This window comes from Scyliorhinus torazame, chromosome 4 (assembly GCF_047496885.1).
Source record: "Scyliorhinus torazame isolate Kashiwa2021f chromosome 4, sScyTor2.1, whole genome shotgun sequence".
Classification (NCBI taxonomy): domain Eukaryota; kingdom Metazoa; phylum Chordata; class Chondrichthyes; order Carcharhiniformes; family Scyliorhinidae; genus Scyliorhinus; species Scyliorhinus torazame.
This window is the reverse complement of record NC_092710.1, coordinates 114,623,038-114,647,794: the sequence shown is the minus strand read 5'-3', so window position 1 is coordinate 114,647,794 and position 24,757 is coordinate 114,623,038. Positions and strand designations below refer to the sequence as shown.

The 24,757-nt window shown below is 46.8% G+C and overlaps 1 protein-coding gene across 1 annotated transcript in view; it reads left to right on the top strand.

The window, feature by feature from the left end:
- Positions 1-24,757, top strand: part of nid1a (nidogen 1a) — a 171,624-nt gene that overhangs the window by 6,956 nt on the left and 139,911 nt on the right. The window contains exons 3-5 of the mRNA XM_072498519.1: positions 3,643-3,884; positions 9,373-9,788; positions 15,171-15,320. Coding sequence (XP_072354620.1) covers positions 3,643-3,884; positions 9,373-9,788; positions 15,171-15,320 — 808 coding nt within the window. The remainder of the gene's footprint in view (positions 1-3,642; positions 3,885-9,372; positions 9,789-15,170; positions 15,321-24,757) is intronic.

The following is a 24,757-nucleotide window of genomic DNA, read 5'->3' as shown; positions in this document are numbered from 1 at the left end:
CCCACAAGTGACGTACCTGGGATATAAAGTAGACGAGTCGGGCTTACACCCATTGGAAGACAGAGTAAGGGCAATAAAAGTAGCCCCAGCTCCCACCACTGTCCAGAAGCTACGATCATTTCTAGGGTTGGTAACCTATTATGGCAAATTTATTGAAAATAGGGCGTACATCCTAGAACCCCTCCACCAGCTCCTAAAAAAGGGACAAGAATGGAAATGGTTCACCCGCCAAAACTGAGCATTTCGGGACATTAAGGAACAGCTGTCATCCGAAAATGTCCTAGAACATTATGACCCAAGGAAGGAGTTGGTGGTCACGTGTGACGCATCACCTTACTGGGTAGGAGCCGCCTTAGCCCATAGAGGAAGGAATGGGGAAGAACGGCCAGTAGCCTATGCTTCGAGGACCTTGGCGATGGCTGAGAGAAGGTACGGCCAAATCGAGAAGGAAGGACTGGCGGTGATATTTGCAGTAAAAAGATTTCACCAGTATCTGTACGGTGCGGAAATTCACCATAGTGACAGACCATAAGCAGTTATTAGGGTTATTAAAAGAAGACCAGTCAATACCCCCGATTGCATCAGCGAGAATCCAACGCTGGGCGTTGCTACTGGCGGTGTATAGATGCGTTCTGGAGCACAGACCGGGAACGCGAGTAGCAAATGCAGATGCTTTGGGCAGACTTCCCCTCCCAGACACCCCGCCGCTAATACCGAAAGTAGAGGAGACAGTAATGACTCTAAACCTTTTTGGACACTCTCTACTAGTGGACGCACAACATATTCGGTTGTGGACGCGAAAAGACCCAGTTTTAGCCAAGATGAAGCATTTACTGCTAACAGGGGAACTGGAGAGACCAGTGGAGCCCCAGATGCACCCATACTGGAGCAGAAGGGACCAAATAACCGTAGAAGACGGTATCCTATTATGGGGAGCCCGGGTAATAGTCCCAGCTCAGGGCTGTCGGGCAATCTTAACCGAATTACATCACGGACACCCAGGGGTGTCTAAAATGAAGATGCTAGCTCGAAGCTACGTTTGGTGGCCAGGATTGGACACAGACATAGCAGCCTTGGTACGTCGGTGCCAGGAGTGCCAACAGGGACAGAGTGCCACCAGCTGCGCCATTGCACCCGTGGGAATGGCGAGGCAGACCGTGGACCCGCCTGCATATTGACCACGCCGGCCCTTTCATGGGCTCAATGTTTTTGGTGATAGTGGACGCCCACTACAAATGGTTAGACGTCCACCGGGTAAACGCGGCAAGCACAGCATCGATAATTGAAAAGCTCAGGGCCTCGTTTGCAACACATGGACTTCCGGAGGTATTGATGTCAGACAACGGAACGGCATTCACAAGTGGGGAATTTGGAAAATTCCTAAAGGGAAACTGAGTCTGCCACATCAAAACGTCCCCTTACCATCCAGCGTCCAATGGCCTGGCAGAGAGAGCAGTCCAGACACTAAAAGCGGGACTCGAGAAGCAGCCGGCAGCGTCAATGGACACAAAACTCTCCCGCTGGCTGTTTGATTACAGGACCACACCGCATTCCACAACGGGCATACCGCCAGCTGAACTCTTAATGGGAAGGCGGCTGCGAACGAGGCTGAGTCTCCTTTTCCCAAACTTAACGGGGAATGTGGAGAAACAACAGGAGGTCCAACGCAGGGGGCATGATAATAGTCGGCAGCAGAGACATTTCCAGGTGGGGGCACCGGTTTGGGTCAAGAATTATGGGAATGGACCAACGTGGGTCAAAGGCACGGTAGAGTCCCTAACAGGGCCCATAGCCTATGAAGTTTCGATAGGAGGTAAGGTGCTGAAGAAACACATAGACCAAATAAGGGCAGCGGAACCACACCTGGAGGCAGTCGAAGCAGGACCGCCTCCAGCTGGGATAGCCCAGACGGAAAAGATACCCACACCCAGCCCCGAGCAATTTCGCAAGACCCCGTCATCCAGTCGTCAGAGTCTGAGATGGACACGTTTGACGAGGCTGTCGCGACACACACCCCCGAGGAGAAGGAAGAACAACTTCCAAGGAGGTCGTCAAGGAAAAGACGGGCACCTATAAGGTACACCCCACCCACGTCGGAGAACGACCCGGCGGACAACACAGAGGTGACAGACCTGGACATGAGCAGGAAGAAGCTCAGAGGAATGCCAGCTGGCAGGAATTCCTCGGACCTTTTTGGGGGGGGGGGGGTGTAATGACCTCCAATTGGCATTATTGGTTGGCCAATTGGAGTATGAGCTCCCTCAATGATAGCTCATTGAGGGGGCCCATCTAAGCACCTGTGTAGGCTTTGTGAGGCAGTCTTAAGTTGACTGGAATACTAGCAGCACTGTTTGGAGCTGCTCTTGTATATAGTTATTGCAAATAAATACTGGTGTGGTGGCGGAACCCCTGCCTCCTGTGGATCATTACAGGTGACTTGGAATATTTTATTTTGTTGAAGGAGCTATGTAAATTGCAAGTTGTTTTTTAAAAAACTGTACGAATAACCAGCTTTAGAAAGGTAACGAACAAAGGAATTGGGACAGTAAGAGAAATGGGGGCACAAGTTTTTCAACAAACATTTCCCATTCTCCACCTCACTCCGTCCCTTCAGTTACTCCCATAGGAAAGGATGGAGCAACTGTAAGCTTTAAATTCCTCCTTTCTTGGATCCTCTATCCCCTGACCATCTGCCTTAACTCTGATTACGGCCATGAGCTACAGACCTTTTCAAACAACAATTTCTTCACCGCAAGCCACAGTAATATCCTGGGCACAGATATATTGGCGTGCACCTAAAATTCTTGCACTTTATTTAGATTTTTCACAAAAAGCAAGAAAATAATAAGAGAAATGACTTGCATTTCTCTTGCGCCTTTTACCACCTCAGGACATCCAAACTGCTTTGAAGGCAAAAGTACTTTTGAATTGCATTCACTGTTGTAAAGTGTGGAAGTCAATTTGCTCACAAGCTCACACAAATAGCAAGGTCATAATTACCAGCTCGCCTGTTTTATGTTTTCGATGGGGGGATAAATTGGTAGGACACTGGCAAGAACTCCCTTGCACTCCGAAATAGATTTAATAGAGTTTACAGTGCCGAAGGAAGCCATTCAGCCCATCGAGTCTGCACCTGGGAAAAAGCACCTTACTCAAGCCCACACCTCCACCCTATCCCCGTAACGCCGCCTAACCTTTTTTGGACACTAAGGACAATTTAGCATGGCCAATCCACCTAACCCGCGCATCTTTGGACTGTGGGAGGAAACTGGAGCACCCGGAGGAAATCCACGGGGAGAACGTGCAGACTCCGCACGGACAGTGACCCAAGCCGGGAATCGAACCGGGGACCCTGGAGCTGTGAAGCAATTGTGCTAACCACTGTGCCACCGTGCTGCCCAGAATAGTGTCATTGGGATCTGTTATGTTCCTTTTAATTTAATGTCTTATCCAAAAGACACCACCTTCAAAAGAGTAGTGGAATGGAGTGTCAGCCTGGTGTATGTACATTGGTCTCTGGAGTGGTGCTTGAACCGAACACCATCTGACTCCAATGTGGGAGTGTACTCACTGAACTACAGCTATTCTGCTTCTTGTAAATTCCTACACACCCATTGATTTTTTTTTTTTGTGTGTCACCAGAGAAACACCTTCCAAGTGATATTGACTTCCGATGAATCCAGCTCCTACGCTATTCTTCTGTACCCTGAAGGTGGTTTGCAGTTTTATGGAACACGTTCCAAAGCAGCAAATAATATTGATTTAGAGCTCCCTGCTCGAGTGGGCTTCAGCAGAGGAGAAAGCAGCTTTGTGCTGTTTACACTTGAGTGGCCGTCGTATGCAGTTACATCCAGCAGTGAACAATCTGTTAAAAACCTTTACCAGTAAGTAATTTTACCATTTCTTAATGTGCCGTTGTTGCTGTAAAATTCTATCCTGTAGTGATTTCTGCATGTCCAGGAAGAGCAGTATGGAATCTTTTGGCACTTTTTATATATAATGAAGTTCTCTGGAGCAAATGTGGTTTAACCATTGAATGCTGATTACTGTGGTCACGAAAGCTCATTGGTTTGGTTTTCAACTTCAGCCTTAAGGACATGTTGCATGTTCCCTTGAGTTTAGAAGGTTAAAGGGTGATCTAATTTACACGTTTAAGATGAATGAAAGATTTGATGGGATAGATAAAGACAAACCATTTCCTCTGGGGGGAGCGGGGGGCGGGGGTGGGGGGGGGGGGGGGGGGGGAAGGGAAGGAGGGGGGAGGAAGGTCCAGAACAAGGGAGCCATAACCTTAAAATTAGAGCCAATCGTTTCAGATCACAAAGGCTGGTGGAAATCTGAATCACTGTCCACTTAAAAAGCTGCTGAGGTTAGGGTTCAGTTGAAAAATTCCAAACTGGGAAAGGTGTATTTTAGTTACACATGGCTGGGAAATAATATTAAGATACAGATCAAGCATGATCTGACTGAATGACCTCCTGTTCCTAAATTTGCCATTTACTTTTTTTAAGTTTTCCAATTCAGCAGCAATTTAGTATGGCCCATTCACCTAGCCTGCACATCTTTGGGTTGTGGGGGTGAGACCCATGCAGACACGGGGAGAATGTGCAAACTCCACACGGACAGTGGCCCAGGAGGGAACCTGGTCCTCGGTGAGGCAGCAGTGCTAACCACTGACACCATGCTGCCACTTTACTTTCAGTGCATAGTGGGAATTGATTCTTTCCAATGGAACTGCCACATATCTCTAGTACAAATTTGTTTTTTTGGCCACTTTTCACGGCTTGGCTAAGCCCATGGGTTGCGAATTATGGTAAGCATATATGTACTAAATAATATACGCAGCTGTGATGCGTATGAAGAATAATGCAGGTCTTTGCAATAGTTTAATTCATTATTCATGTGGAAACAGCATTATAGTGGCAGGAGATGATGTTTCCAGACGTTCCTTTTATTCAAGGATATGATATTACACTAACTCCTGCCGCCAATCAGAAAGGCACTGGGAATAGTTGCGCATGTGTGCTCAGCCTGCACTGTGGTAGCTGGCACATACCAACTTTGGTTTGTGGGGGGGTCTCTCATTGTAAATAAAGTTCCATAATATCTTGTAAGGGAGACAGTGATAAGACAGTGACCAACTTGAGGGGGGGAAAAAAAGCATAATTCAGCGATAGAAAATAGACTTAACAGCATGTAAAACATTCACAGGCCGGCACTGCATGTGTCCATTTGCAGGATGTGCTCCCTCTAGCTTGCTAACAGTACAATAGTATTGCATTTGAAGGTAAATGTACTAGGTTAAGGTGATAGTTGTCCTTTTGCATTTGCAGAAAACTGACACTTTGTTACATATTGGGATGACGAACAAGGAAATTGTTGTTTTAAGAAGATTGGTCAGTGTATTTGCTCCTTCTCCCCTCCGGGATAAATGTGCTGGATAATGAAAGTTCTAGTTACAACAGTGTTATCTCTGGTGTAATCTTCATTGTAACCAGATTACATACAGTTCAAGCTTGTTTATCTTGCCAGCAAGGCATGTTTTCTTCACGTCTGGGATTCGGATTCCTGTTATTAAAACCATATTTCCTCCATTCTCAAAATCGTCGTAAATCCTTCCAGTGCTTTTCTTTTAAAAAGTAGTAATCTTGTGTGCTATAGTTATTAAACTGATCATGTTTCAGTTAGTGAGCTGGTTATGTCTACATTTACCATGATCATGCACCTTTTAGTCTACACTATCAACAAACCAACAATGCCTTGATGAATAAGGTGTTGCAAATGAAATGAAAGGCTTTTTCTGCATATATTAGGAGAAAGAGTAGGCCCACTCAAGGACAATGGAGGGAAGTTATGAGTGGAACCACAAGAAGTGGGTGAAATCCTTTGTATTGGTATTCACCAGGGAGAAGGACACGATGGATGTTGAGGTCAGGGATAGGTGTGTGAACGATCTTGAGAATATCAATATATCAAAGGAAGAAATGTTGAGTATCCCAAGGTAGACAAGTCCCCGGGCCGGATGGGATCTATCCCAAGTTACTGCAGGAAGCAAGGGGGAAATATATCGTCATATTCTCTTTGACCATAGGCGAGGTTCCAGAGGACTGGAGAATAGCCAATGCTGTTCCCTTGTTTTAAGTAAGGAAGCAGGATAATCCAGAAAATCAAAGGCCGGTGAGCCTGACATCCATGGTGGGATTCGGATTCCTGTTATTAAAACCATATTTCCTCCATTCTCAAAATCGTCGTAAATCCTTCCAGTGCTTTTCTTTTAAAAAGTAGTAATCTTGTGTGCTATAGTTATTAAACTGATCATGTTTCAGTTAGTGAGCTGGTTATGTCTACATTTACCATGATCATGCACCTTTTAGTCTACACTATCAACAAACCAACAATGCCTTGATGAATAAGGTGTTGCAAATGAAATGAAAGGCTTTTTCTGCATATATTAGGAGAAAGAGTAGGCCCACTCAAGGACAATGGAGGGAAGTTATGAGTGGAACCACAAGAAGTGGGTGAAATCCTTTGTATTGGTATTCACCAGGGAGAAGGACACGATGGATGTTGAGGTCAGGGATAGGTGTGTGAACGATCTTGAGAATATCAATATATCAAAGGAAGAAATGTTGAGTATCCCAAGGTAGACAAGTCCCCGGGCCGGATGGGATCTATCCCAAGTTACTGCAGGAAGCAAGGGGGAAATATATCGTCATATTCTCTTTGACCATAGGCGAGGTTCCAGAGGACTGGAGAATAGCCAATGCTGTTCCCTTGTTTTAAGTAAGGAAGCAGGATAATCCAGAAAATCAAAGGCCGGTGAGCCTGACATCCATGGTGGGGAAGCTTTTGGAAAAGATTCTGAGGGCCAGGATAAATGCACATTTAACAAAAAATAGACTAATTAGTGACAGCATGGTTTTGTATGGGGAAGGTCATGTCTCACCAACTTGATTGAGATTTTTGAAGAGGTGACAAAGAAAGTTGATGAGGGAAGGGCTGTGGATGTAGTTTATATGGACTTTAGTAAGGTGTTTGACAAGGTCCCGCATGGCAGATGGGTACAAAAACTAAAATCACATGGAATTCGGGGTGGGTTGGCTAGATGGATACTGAACTGGCTTGATTATAGAAGATAAGAGAGTAGTGGTGGAAGGGTGTTTTTCAGAATGGAGATCTGTAGCTAGTGGTGTTTTGCAGGGATTAGTGCTGGGACCTCCGTTGTTTGTAGTGTATATATAAATGATCTGGAGGAAAATGTGAGTGGTCTGATTAGAAGTTTGTGGGTGCCACGAAGATTACGGAGTTGTTGATAGTGCCGAGGATTGTCTGAGGATACAACAGGATAGAGATAGATTGGAGACTTGAGCACAGAAATGGCAGGTAGAGTTTAATCCGGACACATGAGGTAATGCATTTTGGAGGATCAAATTGAGGTACGAATTATACTGTACATGGCAGAACCCTGAGGAACATTTAACATACAGAGGGATCTGGGCGTGCAGGTCCACAGTTCCTTAAAAGTGGCAACACAGGTGGCCAAGGTGATTTAAGAAGGCATATCGCATGCTTGCCTTCATCAGCTGGAGCATCGAGTACAGGACTTGGGAAATCATGTTGTAGAAAACTTTGGTTAGGCCGCATTTGAAGTATTGCGTGCAGTTCTGGCCACCACATTATCAGAAGGACATGGAGACAGTGCAAAGAAGGTTCACCAAGATGTTGCCTGGTGTCAAGGGTGTTGGCTATGAGGAGAGGTTGAATAAACTAGGATTGTTTTCACTGGAAAGATGAAGGCTGAGGGGAGAACTGATAGACGTCTACAAAATTATGAGGCATAGACAGGGTGGATAGCCAGAGGTGGAAGTGTCAAATTATAAGAGGGCACTGGTTCAAGGTGAGAGGGAGAAAGTTTAAGGGAGATGTACGGGGTTCATTTTTCACACAGTGGTGGGTGCCTGGAACACGTTGCCAGAGGATGTGGTGGAAGCAGGCACATTAGCAACATTTAAGAAGCATCTGGATTGGTACATGAATAGGGAGGAAATAGAGGGATAAGGACTGAGTAAGGACAGAAGGTTTTGTTTTTAGTTAGGGCATCATGATTGGCACAGGCTTGGAGGGCCGAAGGGCCTCTTCCTGTGCTGTACTTTTCTTCGTTCTTTGAAATTGAAACTCTTAAGACAATGGCAGCATTCACTAAGTGCATAAAATAATAATGGTGAGACTGGAAACTGATAATATAGGTTAGGGTTAAAGATTATAGATTGCGAAGGAGGTTAAAAGACAATTAGGAATGCAAAGCAGAGGGGTGGCACGGTGGCACTGCTGCCTCACGGCGCTGCGGACCCGGATTCAACGCCGGGCCACTGTCCGTGTGGAGTTTGCACATTCTCCCCGTGTCTGCGTGCGTCTCACCCCCACAACCCAAAGATGTGCAGATAGGTGAATTGGCCACGCTAAATTGGAAGAAAAAAATTAATTGGACATGTTAAATTTATTTTTTAAAATGGGAATGCAAAGCAGAACCACAATATTAGATTATCAGGGAATATAAAAGGAACTAGTAAATTATTCTGCATTAATAGCAGAAGAAAAATTATGATTGGGATAGGGCCACTAAGGGATGTACAAGTTAATCTTGCAGTGATGACAGTGAAATGGGAGAAATATTGAGTAGTTTTGTTTGCCTCCGTATTTACCAGAATTGAAAAGCAGGGAAGTTGTCTTGAACTTTAATTAGATCAAACTTGAATATTGTTGATTGAGGGGTGAATATTGGCCAGTACACTGCGAGGGTGGGGTGGGGTGGGGGAGACCTCCCTTGCCCTTCTTTGACATTTGTGCCTTGGTCTTTTAGATACACCTAAGCCGGCCGACGGGGCTTCAGATGATATTTCAACCAAAAGATGACACCTTCAGCGGTTCAGTGCTCACTTACTATTGCACTAGAGAACCCTGGAGTGCGACTTGAACTGGAAACCGTTCAGAAGTAGGAATGCTCTCAACTGAGCCACAGCCGACACACAAATAGGATATAGAGGCCTTGGCGAAGGAAAGAAAGACTTATAAGGATGATGCTAGAACTGAGAGGTTATAATTATCAGGAAAGATTGATCACTTTATGAGGGTGATGCCTGAGGGATAGCCTAAAAACAAAGTTGGGTGGCTTAGATATGTTCCCACTTTAGGGGATTCAAAAACTAGAGGCCTTAAATATAAGACGGTCCCTAAATTTAATTTGTTTTTTAAAAAAAAAAACAATCGATATTGCTCAAAGGACTGTTTTGTAACATGACAACCTCCCAAAATTGTGTAAGCAAAAATGTAACAGTCAGTTCTCACAAATTTGTCCAATGGTTATTTCAACAGAGACAGTAATTCTGGAGAACGAGGGGTTTGGGTCTTCCAACTTGGTAGCTCTTCTAACCATACCATCGTGCCTGCCAGTGTAAACCTTGTCGATGATTCCGTTCCGGATACATTTAGTACTGCCACAACAGTTGACCGCCAGTGGAACTCCTATTTGGATGTAATCGAGAATGGGTCAGACCCAGAAAATGATGTTCCTGAAGAAGAAGAAAAGATTGGCACCCTGGAGGAGGCTGTGGACTACAGGGTAGCTTCACAGCACAATGTGGAAAATTTGCCACCAGAAGAACCTCGCTATGAGGAGCAGGTTCCGGTTCTCTCTCGTATCGAAGCAAAGCCAGTCCAGTTCCAACATCCACACTTTCCCCAACGCAGAGTTGAATTGCTGGACTCTGAGTTGGATGTGACTGGAAATGGTATGGAGACTTGTTGACGAGAATGATTAATACATTTTTTTTTTCAAGGTTTAGTGTCAGATGGGTGTCTAATCGCCAAGTGCTGTGATTAGGTGATCTCACATGGTTCCACTATTATTAGTGCGTAAAATAGTCTATTAATAGGTGGCGCAGTGGTTAGCTCTGCTGACTCAGCGCCGAGGACCTGGGTTCGATCCCGGGTCACTGTCCGTGTGGAGTTTGCGCATTCTCCCTGTGTCTGCGTGGGTCTCACCTCCACAAAGATGTGCAGGGTAGGTGGACTGACCATGCTAAATTGCCCCTTAAATTGGTAAAAAAAAGAATTGTGTCCTCTAAATTTATAATAAAAAATAACCTAGTAATTTGTGGTGAGGAAGAGATGCGCTGAACTGCAAATTACCACAAATTGCTCGACAATTTGCATCACTTCACCGCTAGCCTCACCAAAAATAAAAAACACTTTCTTGTCACGAGCCTTGCCACTGAATTTTCAAAAGTATTCTTTCATTGGATGTTGGCATTGCTGGCAAGGCCAGTATTTGTTGCCCATCTCCAGTTGGCCTTGAACTGAGTGATTTGCTAGGTCATTCTGTGGGTTTAGTGTCACCTGTAGGCCAGACCAGGTAAGGAAGGCAGATTTCCTTCCCTAAAGGACATTAGTGGACCAGATGGGTTTTTACAACAATCGGGTGATAATTTCATGGTCACCATTACTGAGATAGCTTTGATTTCGAGATTTATTGATTAAATTTAAAAACCGCCAGCTGCTGTAGTTAGATTTAAACCCATGCCTCCAGACCATAAGCCTGATCCTCTGGATTTCTAGTCCAGTGACATTATAGCTATGAAAATATCATGAAAATGCAGAATATGCCATGTTATATGAATGAATCTTGCTTTAACATTTGGTTTCATGTCATAATGACCTTGTTAAAAATGTGGTTTATGGGCATGACACAAAATTTAAACTCACTGACCCAAAAAGGTCATAAAGCTGTGGCCTCTCACTCTGACAGGTAGTAAATTGTTCCTAGAGGGATGTTAAATTTAAAATTTCACCGAATAAAATCTATCTTTTCCTTTCTATTTCCTCTCTCTTATCTAATCCTTTCCCCCCTCGTTATTTCTCTTTCTGCATCTAATTTGACATTAATTCACCCAATTTCCTTCTTGGTTGTTTCTCTGTTTCTACGTTTGTCCTTAAATTTAGTTGCTTAAGGAGATGCGCTGTTGGTCCCAACATTCATGACGTCCGAGCTGCTTATTGCCCTCGCCTCAACATTATCAGTTCACAAGAAAAAACAAACAAACACAAAAAAACATTATCAGTTCACGTTTCAACACAAGGTATGATGTAAGAATTTTATAATGTAAAAGCTGAGGAAAAGAAATCCAATTTATGGGGTCATGCTGCTTCACTCCAGCCAGTTCTGACTTTTACTTGCAAATCTGATCAGTGGATGAGATATTTGATATAAGGCCAGTAATGTGTGCAGGTATTGTGGTTCATTCTTTACATCAGAGTATGAAAAAGGCCACTGATGTGATTTAAAAACTTGAATGAACTTTTATTTTCTTGATTTTCCTTTCGCCCGTCTCCATTTCTAAACTGTAATTTGATTTTCTTTCTGAAATTTGGACCCTCCTTTCACTCGTTGCTTTCATCTTTTTTTGTTTCTAATTAGTTTTCTTTATCCTTTCTTCCCTGGAAGATCCTTTGCTGGAAAATGGTTCCAGCAGGAGAGTGCACCCTTTTTAACCTCACTCACGTTACGTTCATTTTTAAAATATGTAGGAGTTGCTGGCGAGACCAGCATTTATTGCCCATCCCTTATTGCCCTTGAAATCATGGTGAGCTGTATTCTTGAGTCATACAGGTGCTCTCAAAGTGTTCCCACTGTGTTGTTAGGGAGGGAATTCCAGGATTTTGCCCAATTTTAGTGAATAAATGGTAGTATATTTACAAGTCAGAATGGTGTTTGATTTGGAAGGTCATGATGCCCCCATGCACTTACTGTCCTTGTAGATTCTAGGCATTAAGAGGTTGCAGGTTTGGGAGGTTCTGTTGAAGAAGTCTTGGCCAGTTGCAACAATGCATCTTGTTGATGGTACATGCTGCAGCCATGGTGTGCAGGCTTCTAAACAAGTGGATTGCTTTGCCCTGCATTGTGTCAATAATAATCTTTATTAGTGTCACAAGTAGGCTTGCATTAACACTGCAATGAAGGTACTGTGAAAATCCCCTAGTCGCCACACTACGGCGCCTGTTCGGGTACACGGAGAGAGAATTTTGAATGTCCAATTCACCCAACAAGCGAGTCTATCCGAAAAGTTGATAAGTATTAAGCTTTGATAAGTAGAGAGTTGCACTCCTGGCTTGTGACTTGGGGATGGAGAGGCTCTGGGGTGTCATGATATGAGTCACAGAATATCCAACCTCTGACCTGTTTTATCAGCTACATTGTTTGGGCAGCCTATCTAGTGAATCTCTCTTCACTGGTGGCCTCCCACTGCGGTTTTAGTTTTGCCCTTCCATCCCCTGTATTAAGGTGACTGCTGATGTCTTGACTTTTATCATTCTCATCTTTGTGTTCATATCTTTCCATAGCCTTTCCCATCTTTACTTAGCATGTCCTCCAAGATCTCTGCGCTCCTCGGTTCTTCTCTCTTGTACATTGCCGATGTTCTTTCTCCCATTATTGGCAGCCATGTCTTCAGCTGTCTAGCCCTTAAGATCTGAAATTTCCTCTCTAAATATCTTCACCTCTCCACATCCCTGTTCTTTTATGACACCCATTAAAACCTACCTTTGGTTGCCTGTTCCAGTTTCTCCTTGTGGAGCCCGGTGTCAGATTTTGACATTATGCTGCTGTGGAACATCTTGGGAAGTTTGCAGTGTTAAAGGTGCTATATAAATGAAAAATGTTCTACCAAATGAGTGTCCAGTGCTCTGCTCTCCCTTCGAGATGTCGACTTATTGTGAAGTTTTAGAATTAATTTATAAAATGTTTCCACTTCAGTAAAAGATTTGACTTTGCTATTCCACAGTGTGGAGTGTGTCAATGATATAGGTCTGGGGGGTTATTGTTGGAATCCACTTAGTATAATGTTTAGTATAGTGAACAGCTCTAGGCTTTGCACTCCCTTCCTGGAAGACCAGAATCAGGAGCAGGCGAAGACCATTCAACCCATCAAGACTGCCCCATGGTTTGATAAGATCATGGCCTCGCTCTACTTTCCTGACTGACCCCCTTCACCCCCTTGTCAATTTGAAATTTATCCATCTCTGCATAGAATAGACTCAATGCCCTAGCTTACATTTCTCAGGGAAGAGGATTCCACAACTAATGACCCTCCGAGAGAGAATTTCTCCATCATCTCAGGCGGCACGGCAGCACAGTGGTTAACACTGTTGCTTCACAGTGCCAGGGTCCAAGGTTCGATTCACGCTTGGGTTACTGTCTATGCGGAGTCGGCACGTTCTCCCCGTGACTGCGCGGGTTTCCTTCCACAAGTCCCGAAAGAAGTGCTTGTTAGGTAATTTGGACATTCTGAATTTTCCCTCTGTACCCGAACAGAAGCCGGACTGTGGCGACTAGGGGCTTTTCACAGTAACTTCATTCCAGTGTTAATGTAAGCCTACTTGTTACAATAAAGATTATTATGTTTAAACATGTCCTGTAGTTTGAGCCTCCCCAAGAGGAAACATTCTTTCAGTAATCACCCTGTCAAAGCCCTTCAGGATGTTTCAATAAGATCACCTTTCAAATTTCAAAGAGTATAGAACCAATATTTGTTTCTGCTCATTCATGGGACACGGACATTGCTGGCTAGGTCAGCATTTATTGCACATCCCTAATCACTCTTGAAAAGGTGATGGTGCCTTCTTGAACCACTGCAGTCCATCCTCAACCTTTTCCCATGATTTAACTTCTTTAGTCCCAGGAATCAGTCGAGTGAGCCTTCTCCGAACTGCTTCAAATGCAATTCTGTCCTTTCTCAAATAAGGAGACCTAAACTATACACAGTGCTCCTGATGTGGTCTATCCAATGCCCTGTACAATTGTATCAAAACATTCCTAATTAATTTCTGTTTCCCCTTGTAGTAATAAACAACCTTCTAATCCCTTTCCAATTACTTGTTAATACCTGGATACTAACATTTTGTGATTCATGGACCAGGTCACCCAGACCCTACTGTATGGTTCTGCAATCTCTCTCCATTTTAATAAGATTTTGCTTTCCTATTCTTCTTGCCAAAGTGGACTAGTTAATGTTCTCCCACATTATACTCTATCCCAGCCAAATTTTTACCCACTTACAAAACTTATCTTGATCCTGTTGGAGACTCTTTGGGCGGGGCTCTCCGACACCCCACCGGGCTGGAAAATCGCCGGGGGGGGCGACGTGAATGCCGGATTCTCCGGCGCCGGCTTTTCAGCGGGGGCAGGAATCCCGCTGCGCCAGTCAGGGTCCGTTGGCAGTGACCCCCCCCCCGGTGATTCTCCGCCCCGCGATGGGCCGAGTGGCCGCCCGTTTTCGGCTGGTCCCCGCTGGCATAAATTAGACCAGGTCCTTACCGGCGGCCCCTGGCTCTGTGGGCGGCCTGTGGAGTCCTCGTGCCGCCAAGCCCTTCGGCGCTGGCTATCGCGGCGCAAACCCCGCCGGCATCGGCCTAGCCCCTGAAGGTGCGGAGGATTCGGCACCTTCCGGGTGGCCCGCGCCGGAGTGGTTCACTTCACTCCTCGGCGCTGGTATGGCCCGCCCTGCCAGTTGGCGGAGAATCCCGCCCTTTATGTCCTTTTGACGACTTACTTTCCTACCCATCTGTGTTATCAGCATATTTAGCCACCATACATTTGGTTCTTTCATCCAAGTCATTGATATAGATTGTAAATCGCTGAGGCTCCAACACTGATCCATGTGACATCCCACTAGTTACAACTTGTCAGCCCATTTGTTTGTCAGTGCTTGAACCATCACTTCAAACAGAGTCAATGCACTGAGTGTTCTGAGTGAGATTTGGTGTGCCAATGCAAGTCATGAAATTGGCTCTGTACCCCTTTTCATGAGATCGTATCAGAGCCATTCACCCTCTCTCCAGCTGAATCCTGTCTTTATCCCTCTATATTGTCACAGCTGTGTCTGTATATCTTTTCTCATGTGTAGTATTTGGAGTAATACTCTTGATTCTGACTTTTTATAAGCTGCATTTTCTTGTATGTGGTTCCCTCTTGTAGGGTGAAATTGTAAATAAGTGACAGAAACTAATACCCGTTCTGTGTATCCCACCACCCACGTAACAACCAAACTCCTGCTAAAGTTGAAAATCTGTGTCTTGTACTCAAATTCGATCATGACATTTTTCCCCCCTTCTACCAGTTTTCTCGTACAGTACCGAAAGACAACTGACGTGTGCCAACAGCCGTCATATCTGCTCGATTCACGGCCAGTGCAGCGACTATGTGGCAGGCTTCTGCTGTCACTGTAACCCTGGCTATTATGGAAATGGAAAGCAGTGTGTAGCAGAAGGTAAGACTGATTTGTTTTTAAATTTTCATTTCAAGACCGGAAAGGTCACTCGTGCGGAAGAAGATTAACAACGATGGATTGCATTGTTTGAATGCATGTTGCTGACAAAGGGAAGTCACCAAACTCTTTATAGGTTGGTGGCTTCACGAGCTGACATCTGTCAGAACAAGAACACAGTCGAAGGTAGGCGGCCACCAGAAAAACAAGTGCTTTGGGTTAAAGGTGGAACTGTTCTTTTATGAAATAAGTTCATATTTTAAGTGAGCTCTGATTTAAACTGAGAAAATCTGCCTATTCCCCAGATATAAAGTACACTAATATGATGCAGCTTTGACAAAGGGTCACCTGGACTCGAAACATCAGCTCTTTTCTCTCCCTACAGATGCTGCCAGACCTGCTGAGATTTTCCAGCATTTTCTTTTTGCTTTCAGATTCCAGCATCCGCAGTAATTTGCTTTTATTTTAATATGATGCACTATTTTGTACTTGTCTCTGGTTGTCTGGGCTGTTTGTACACTGCAAAAGGATGGGAACCGGATTGTTGATTTGTGAATGGGAGAGAGTTCGACCTGTTGGGATTTTTTGCTTCTGAGAGTTGGGCATTGTTCCATGGATGACACTGCAACACTTATCCTGAGTAGTCATTCCCTTTTGTCTGAACTGTAAATGATGTACGTCACAAGGTTATTTAACCATAATTCAGCTTAGAACCTGGAATTGGCCACCCAGCCTCTTCAAGTCTGTTCCAAGAAGGTCACAGCTGTCCTGTACTTCAACTGTATTCACCCACAATTGGTTTTTAATCCCAAACTCCATCCCTTGACACTCTTAGTGGATCAAAAATCCGGTTATCTGTCTTGAAACTTTTTTTTTTTAATAAACATTTTATTGAGGTATTTATGGTTTTACATAGAACATAGAACATTACAGCGCAGTAGAGGCCCTTCGGCCCTCGATGTTGCGCCGACCTGTGAAACCACTCTAAAGCCCATCTACACTATTCCCTTATCGTCCATATGTCTATCCAATGACCATTTGAATGCCCTTAGTGTTGGCGAGTCCACTACTGTTGCAGGCAGGGCATTCCACGCCCTTACTACTCTGAGTAAAGAACCTACCTCTGACATCTGTCTTATATCTATCTCCCCTCAATTTAAATCTATGTCCCCTCATGCTAGACATCACCATCCAAGGAAAAAGGCTCTCACTGTCCACCCTATCCAATCCTCTGATCATCTTGTATGCCTCAATTAAGTCACCTCTTAACCTTCTTCTCTCTAATGAAAACAGCCTCAAGTCCCTCAGCCTTTCCTCATAAGATCTTCCCTCCATACCAGGCAACATTCTGGTAAATGTCCTCTGCACCCTTTCTAATGCTTCCACATCCTTCCTATAATGAGGCGACCAGAATTGTACGCAATACTCCAAATGCGGCCGCACCAGAGTTTTGTACAGCTGCAACATGACCTCATGGCTCCGAAACTCAATCCCTCTACCAATAAAAGCTAACACACCGGACGCCTTCTTAACAACCCTCTCAACCTGCGTGGCAACTTTCAGGGATCGATGTACATGGACACCGAGATTGCTCTGCTCATCCACACTGCCAAGAATCTTACCATTAGCCCAGTACTCTGTCTTCCTGTTATTCCTTCCAAAATGAATCACCTCACACTTTTCTGCATTAAACTCCATTTGCCACCTCTCAGCCCAGCGCTGCTGCTTATTTATGTCCCTCTGTAACTTGTAACATCCTTCTGCACTGCCCACAACTCCACCGACTTTAGTGTCATCTGCAAATTTACCTACCCATCCTTCTACGCCCTCCTCCAGGTCATTTATAAAAATGACAAACAGCAGTGGCCCCAAAACAGATCCTTGTAGTACACCACTAGTAGCTGGACTCCAGTCTGAGCATTTCCCATCAACCACCACCCTTTGTCTTCTTCCAGCTAGCCAATGTCTGATCCAAACTGCTAAATCACCCTGAATCCCATGCCTCCGTATTTCCTGCAGTAGCCTACCGTGGGGAACCTTATCAAACGCTTTACTGAAATCCTTATACACCACATCAACTGCTTTACCCTCATCCAAATGTTGTCACCTTCTCAAAGAACTCAACAAGGTTTGTGAGGCACAACCTACCCTTCACAAAACCGTGTTGACTATCTCTAATCAAATTATTCCTTTCCAGATGATTATACATCCTATCTCTTATAAACCTTTCCAATATTTTGCCCACAACAGAAGTAAGGCTCACTGGTCTATAGTTACCGGGGTTGTCTCTACTCCCCTTCTTGAACAAGGGGACAACATTTGCTATCCTCCAGTCTTCTGGCACTATTCCTGTAGACAAAGATGACTTAAAGATCAAAGGCTCAGCAATCTCCTCCCTAGCTTCCCAGAGAATCCTAGGATGAATCCCATCCGGCCCAGAGGACTTATCTATTTTCACACTTTCCAGAATTGCTAACACTTCCTCCTTATGAACCTCAAGCCCTTCTAGTCTAGTAGCCTGAATCTCAGTATTCTCCTCGACAACATTGTCTTTTTCCTGTGTGAATACTGATGACAAATATTCATTTAGCACCTCTCCTATCTCCTCGGACTCCAAGCACAACTTCCCACTACTGTCCTTGACTGGCCCTACTCTTAGCCTAATCATTTGTTTATTCCTGACATATCTATAGAAAGCTTTAGGGTTATCCTTGATCCTACCTGCCAAAGACTTCTCATGTCCCCTCCTGGCTCTTCTTAGCTCTCTCTTTAGGTCCTTCCTAGCTAAGTTGTAAATCTCGAGCGCCCTAACTGAACCTTCATGTCTCATCTTTACATAAGCCTCCTTCTTCCTCTTGACAAGTGTTTTGACTGCTTTAGTAAACCACAGTTCCCTTGCTCGACCACTTCCTCCCTGCCTGACAGGTACATATTTATCAAGGACACACCGTAGCTGTTCCTTGAACAAGCTCCACATTTCCATTGTGCCCATCCCCTACAGTTTTCCTCTCCATCCGATGCATCCTAAGTCATGCCTCATCACATCATAATTGCCTTTCCCCCAGATATAACTCTTGCGCTGCGGTATATACCTATCCTTTCCATCACTAAAGTAAACGTAATGGAATTGTGGTAACTATCACCAAAGTGCTCACCTACCTCCAAATCTAACACCTGTTCTGGTTCATTACCCAGTACCAAATCCAATATGGCCTCGCCTCTCGTTGGCCTATCTACATACTGTGTCAGGAAACCCTCCTGCACACATTGGACAAAAATGGACCCATCTAAAGTACTCTAACTATAGCGTTTCCAGTCAATATTTGGATCCCCCATAACAACTACCCTGTTGCTTTCGTTCCTATCCAGAATCGTCTTTGCAATCCTTTCCTCTACATCTCTGGAACTTTTTGGAGGCCTATAGAAAACCCCTAACAGGGTGACCTCTACTTTCCTGTTTCTAACCTCAGCCCATACTACCTCTAGACGAGTCCTCATCAAACGTCCTTTCTGCAACCGTAATGCTGTCCTTGACTAACGATGCCACCCCTCCCCCTCTTTTACCACCTTCCCTGAGCTTACTGAAATATCTAAACCCCGGCACCTGCAACAACCATTCCTGTCCCTGCTCTATCCATGTCTCCGAAATGGCCACAACACCGAAGTCCCAGGTACCAACCCATGCCCCAAGTTCACCCACCTTATTCCGGATGCTCCTGGCATTGAAGAATACACACTTTAAACCATATTCCTGCCTGCCGAACCCCTGCTGAACTAGTTTAAACCCTCCCGATGAGCAAGGTTTTACAACAACAACAAAAAATAAGAACTGTACATGAATTTATAAACATAGTGCAAAAGCCGTCTTCCTCCCTTACAGGTCCCATTTTTTATTAACCCCCTACTCTAAGCTAAGCTAACCGCCCCCCTCCCCCCTTCTGCTGCCGATTAATTTTCCGCAAAGAAGTCGCCGAACGGCTGCCACCTTCGGGCGAATCCTAACATTGACCCTCTCAAGGCCAACTTTATTTTCTCCAAACAAAGAAAGCTAGCCATGTCAGATAGCCAGGTCTCCGACTTCGGGGGCTTTGAGTCCCTCCGTGCTAATAGTATCCATCTCCGGGCTACCAGGGAAGGAAAGGCCAGAACGTCTGCCTCTTTCTCCTGGATTCCCGGGTCTTCCGACACCCCGAAAATCGCCACCTCTGGACTCTGTGTCACCCTTGTTTTTAACACCGTGGACATGACATCTGCAAACCCCTGCCAAAATCCCCTAAGCTTTGGGCATGTCCAGAACATATGGACATGGTTCACTGGCCCACCCGCACACCTGTCTTCTACACCAAAGAACCTGCTCATCCGGACCACTGTCATGTGAGCCCGGTGAACAACCTTAAACTGCATCAGACTGAGGCTGGCACATGTTGTGGATGCGTTTGCTCTACTCAACGCGTCCGCCCAGAGACCATCCTCTTTCTACGACCAGCTCCTCTTCCCACTTGCGGTTCAGCTCCTCCGTCTGCGTCCCCTCTGACCCCATAAATTCCTTATAGATGTCCGAGATGCTCCCTTCTCCCACCCACATTCTGGAAACTACCCTGTCCTGTATCCCCCTTGGTGATAGGAGCGGGAAGATTGAAACCTGCCCAGGTTTCTCCTCCATTGCCCCCAGACTCTCAGGGCCGCCACCACCACGAGGCTGGTGGAGTACCGTGCCGGCGGGAACGGCAGAGGCGCCGTTATCAACGCCCCCAAGCTGGTGCCCTTACATGAGGCCGCCTCCATAAGCTCCCATACCGACGACGACCCGACCCCCCCCCAACCCCACCACCACCCACTTCCTGATCATGGCTATATTCGCCGCCCAATAGTAATTACTGAAGTTCGGCAGCGCCAGCCCGCCCTCTCCCCGGCTCTGCTCAAGCATCCCCTTTTTACTCGCGGGGTCTTGCCCCCCCCCCCCATGCAAAGCCCGTGATCACTTTGTTGACCCGTTTAAAAAAAGGACCACGGAATAAAGATGGGGAGACACTGGACCACAAACAGAAATCTCGGGAGGACCGTCATCTTCACCATCTGCACCCTCCCAGTTAGTGACAACGGGAGCACGTCCCACCTCCTAAAATCATCCTTCATTTGGTCCACGAGTCGGACCAGATTTAGTTTGTGCACAGCCCCTTGCGGCTCTCAGTGCGATTCCAGCGGCTCTATGGCTAACACGAACAGTGTGGAGAGGGGGCATCCCTGTCTCGTTCCCCGATACAGCTTAAAATAGCCCGATGTAGTCCTATTCATCCGTACACTTGCCACAGGAGCCTGATGCAGCAACCTGACTCAATCAATAAAGCCCCGCCCAAATCCGAACCGTCCCAGTACCTCCCACAGATATTCCCATTCTACGCGCTCAAAATCCTTCTCTGCATCCATTGCGACCACTACCTCCACCTCCCTACCTTCTGGGGGCATCGTGATCACATTAAACAACCTCCTTACATTGGCCACCAACTGCCTTCCCTTAACAAACCCCGTCTGGTCCTCCCCAATAACGTCCGGAACACAATCCTCCATCCTAGAGGACAAAATTTTGGCCAGCAGTTTGGCATCCACATTCAACAGGGAGATCGGCCTCTAGGACCCACACAGCTCCGGGTCCTTGTCCCGCTTCAGGATCAGTGAAATCGTGGTCTGTGACATCGTCGGGGAAGCATCCCACATTCCCTTGCCTCATTGAATGTCTTCAATAACAGCGGCCCCAATATATCGGAGAACTTTTAATAGAACTCCACTGAGTCCCCGTCCGGCCCTGGGGCTTTACCCGACTGCATGGCCTTCAGACCCTCTGCTATCTCTTCCAACCCGATGAGGGCCCCTAGCCCTTCTACCAGCCCCCCGTCCACCTTCTGGAAATTCAGCCCCCCCCCAAGGAAGTGCCTCATCTCCTCCGGCCCAGCTGGGGGTTCTGACCCGTACAGCCTACTATAAAACTCCTTGAATGCCTTATTCATCCCTGCTGAGTCTCCAACCAGGCTCTTGTCCCCATCCTTTACTTTCCCTATCTCCCTAGCTGCCTCCCTCATTCTAAGCTGCTGTGCAAGCATTCTGCTTGCCTTCTCTCCATGCTCATAAATCGCCCCTCCCTCGCCTTTCTCAGTTGATCTACCGCCCTCCCTGTGGTTAACAAGCCGAACTCCGCCTGTAGCCTCCGCCGTTCCCTTAAAAGCCCTGCCTCTGTTGGCTCCGCATACCTCCTGTCGACCTGTAATATCTCCTTTACCAGTCAGTCCATCTCTGCCCTGTCTACCTTCTCCCTGTGGGCCCGTACCGAGATCGGCTCCCCTCTAACCACCGCCTTCAATGCCTCCCAGACCACCCCTGCTGAACTTCCCCTGTGTCGTTGACATCCAGGTAGTTCTGAATACATTTCCTCAGCCGCCCGCACACCTCTTCGTCAGCTAAAAGTCCCATGTCTAACCTGCAGTGCGGGCGTTGGTTACTGTCTTTACTAACCTGTAGGTCAACCCAGTGCGGGGCACTGTATGGGATTGTGATCGCCGAGTACCCCGTGCCCACCATCCCCGTCAGTAGAGCCCTGCTCAAAATAAAGAAATCAATCCGGGAGTGCACTTTGTGCACGTGTGAGTAGAAGGAGAACTCCTTCACTCTCGGCTGCCCAAATCTCCATGGGTCGACCAACCCCCCTCGCCGATCAGCCATCACCTTTCTTGGGCCAGTCTCCAGCCCGCGCCCCACACCTCCACAAGCCCGCCCCCATGCAGCCTCCGCCCCCGATCTCCTCTCTTGGTCCCTCAGCAAACCCCCACCCCCCTCCCCTCATCCCCCTAGTAACAGCACAATGTAAATCGACCCCTTCGATAGGCCTAACATCTGCTCACCCCCCCCCACTGCGCTTCCGTGAGCTAGCCCGTCCAGCAAACTTGGTGGCCCCACCCCTGGCGCCAGACATTCTCCCACCTATCGTACCCCCCACCACCCCGCTCATACACACACATTCAAATGAGAAACAATCCCAACACACAACCGCTAAACAAATAAAAGATTAAGCAGAAGTTCCAGCATCTAACAAACACACCTCCATCCCCCATCAGTGCAAATGTAAACTTTAACTCACTCAGCTCTGCAACTGGCCCCAAATCAATACAGAAGGCATTACAAATAGCATCCACAAAACGAAAAAACAAAGTTTTTAAAACGTGAACGTTGCAGCAAAGTTCAAAGTCGTCAATCCGCCACCAGTCTTTTCCTTTTCGTGAAGTCCAGCGCTTCCTCGGGCAACTCAAAATAAAAATGTTGCTCCTCATACGTGACCCAGAAACGGGCCGGATACAGCAGCCCGAACTTCACCTTTTTCTTAAAAAGGATCGACCGTATCTGGTTGAACCCCGCTCTTCTCCTGGAGACTTCTGCACTCTGGTCCTGATAGATCCGCAGGATACTATTCTCCCATTTACAGCTCCGTGTCTGCCTGGCCCACTGTAAAATACGCTCCTTGCCCAAATACCTGTGGAATCTCACCACCATTGCCCCCCAGGGAGGGGGGCCATTGCCCTGGAGAGGGGGAGGAGGGAGGGGAGGAGAGGAGGGAGAAGAGTCTCCAATTTGCGGCTTCCTCGCGAGCACTCTTGTGAGGCCTGCCCACCTCCAAGGGTCGGGAGGACATCCCATCCCCCAGCAGTTTCTCGAACATGCCCGCTATGTATGCCCCAGTGTCCGCTCCTTCGGACCCCTCCGGGTGCCTGACGATTCTCAAGTTCTGCCGGCGGGACCTATTCTCTCGGTCCTCCACCTTCTCCAGGAGCCTTTTCTGCTGGTCTCTCAGCATCTCCACTTCCAACTCCACCACAGTTTGATGTTCCTCCTGCTCAGCCAGCGCCTTCTCTACTTTCTGGATCGCCCGATCTTGGGCATCCAGTCGAAGTTCCAGCCGCGCGGTTGATTCTTTAATCGGGTCCAAGCATTCCTGCTTCTGTTTGGCGAAGCCCTCCTGGATAAATTGCATCAGCTGCTCCGTTGACCGCTGGGTCGACAAGCCAGGACTCTGGTCCTCCGCCATGCTTTCTCCCGCTGCAGCTTCAGCCCAAGCCTTCTCTGTCCGTCTGTTCTGTCTTTGCGAGCACTTCAAGTCTGCCTCTCCATGCACCGATGTGGGAATCCAGTACACAATTGCCTCTATCATCAATTTTCCAAATCCAGTCCGGTGAAAAATCGGGGGGGGAAAGGTCCAAAAGTCCGACCCGAGCGGGAGCCACCAAATGTGCGACCTACTCCTTCATAGCCGCCACCAGAAGTCTCTGTCTTGAAACTCTAATTGACCCCAGCATCCACAGCTTTCTTGAATCATAGAGTAATTAAAGCGTTAATGGAGTTATTCACCCTGTCATTTAAAAAAAAACATTTTATTCTCCTTTTTCACATTTTCTCCCACATTTACACCCATCAATAAACAATAATCAGCAAGGTATATCAATCCCCATAATAACAACGATCCCATCCGCCCACCAACCCCCAAACCTCAACCCGCATGTTTACATAAACAAATGACAAAAAGGAATCCGGGATTACCCATAGTCACCCTTAATCTACACAGCTCCCCCCCCCCCCCCCCCCCCCCCAAACCAACGCCGTCCAGCCTCTGAGAGAGTACCGTACATGATACCCCAGAGTTGTCCCGTCCCCCCCACAGCTCCTCCCAGCCACTGCCTCTTGTAAAACTCCTCCTCCCAACCTCGGTTCCTTCCCCCCAACTTTCCATCCCGGCTAGACCACTCGGACCCTGTTCTGCCAGGCTCCGATGGCCGCAGCCCCTCCCCCCACCTCCCGTTCACTGGCCGGCTTAAACCAGCCAGCGTGGAGGCCCCCGCCCGGGTCCCTTTCCCCCTTGCCCGGCCCCAGGTAAGCCCAAAGATCCCCTTTTAGCACACAAATCCCGCATATCCACCTACACCCCAAAGAGCTCTCATTTTGAGTGAAAGTCCCGTCCCTTCCCTTATCCAAATATATACAACATTGGCTCCTTTAGCCTCTACGCCCGCACGCAGTGATACAAAAAAGAAGAAAATACAGTCATGAGGTTACATCGTTACATGGCCATTCCTCAATTTGTCAGTTCTGCCACAGTCCTTCTGCCTTCGCAAACTCCTCCGCTGCTTCCGCCGTTCCAAAATAAAAGTCCCTGAGCTTATAAATCACCCTCCGCTTCGCTGGATATACAATGCCGCACTGCACCATCGAGGCAAGTTAATGTACAGTGCCCTCTTCACCCGGTTGAAGGCAGCCCACCTCCTCGCCAGCTCCACCGTAAAGTCCTGGTATACACATATACCAGCTCCAGCCCACTGCACTACCCGCTTCTGCTTGGCCCAGCTCAGGACCTTCTCCTTCACCCTGTACCTACGGAAGCACAGAGTCACTGCCCTTGGCGG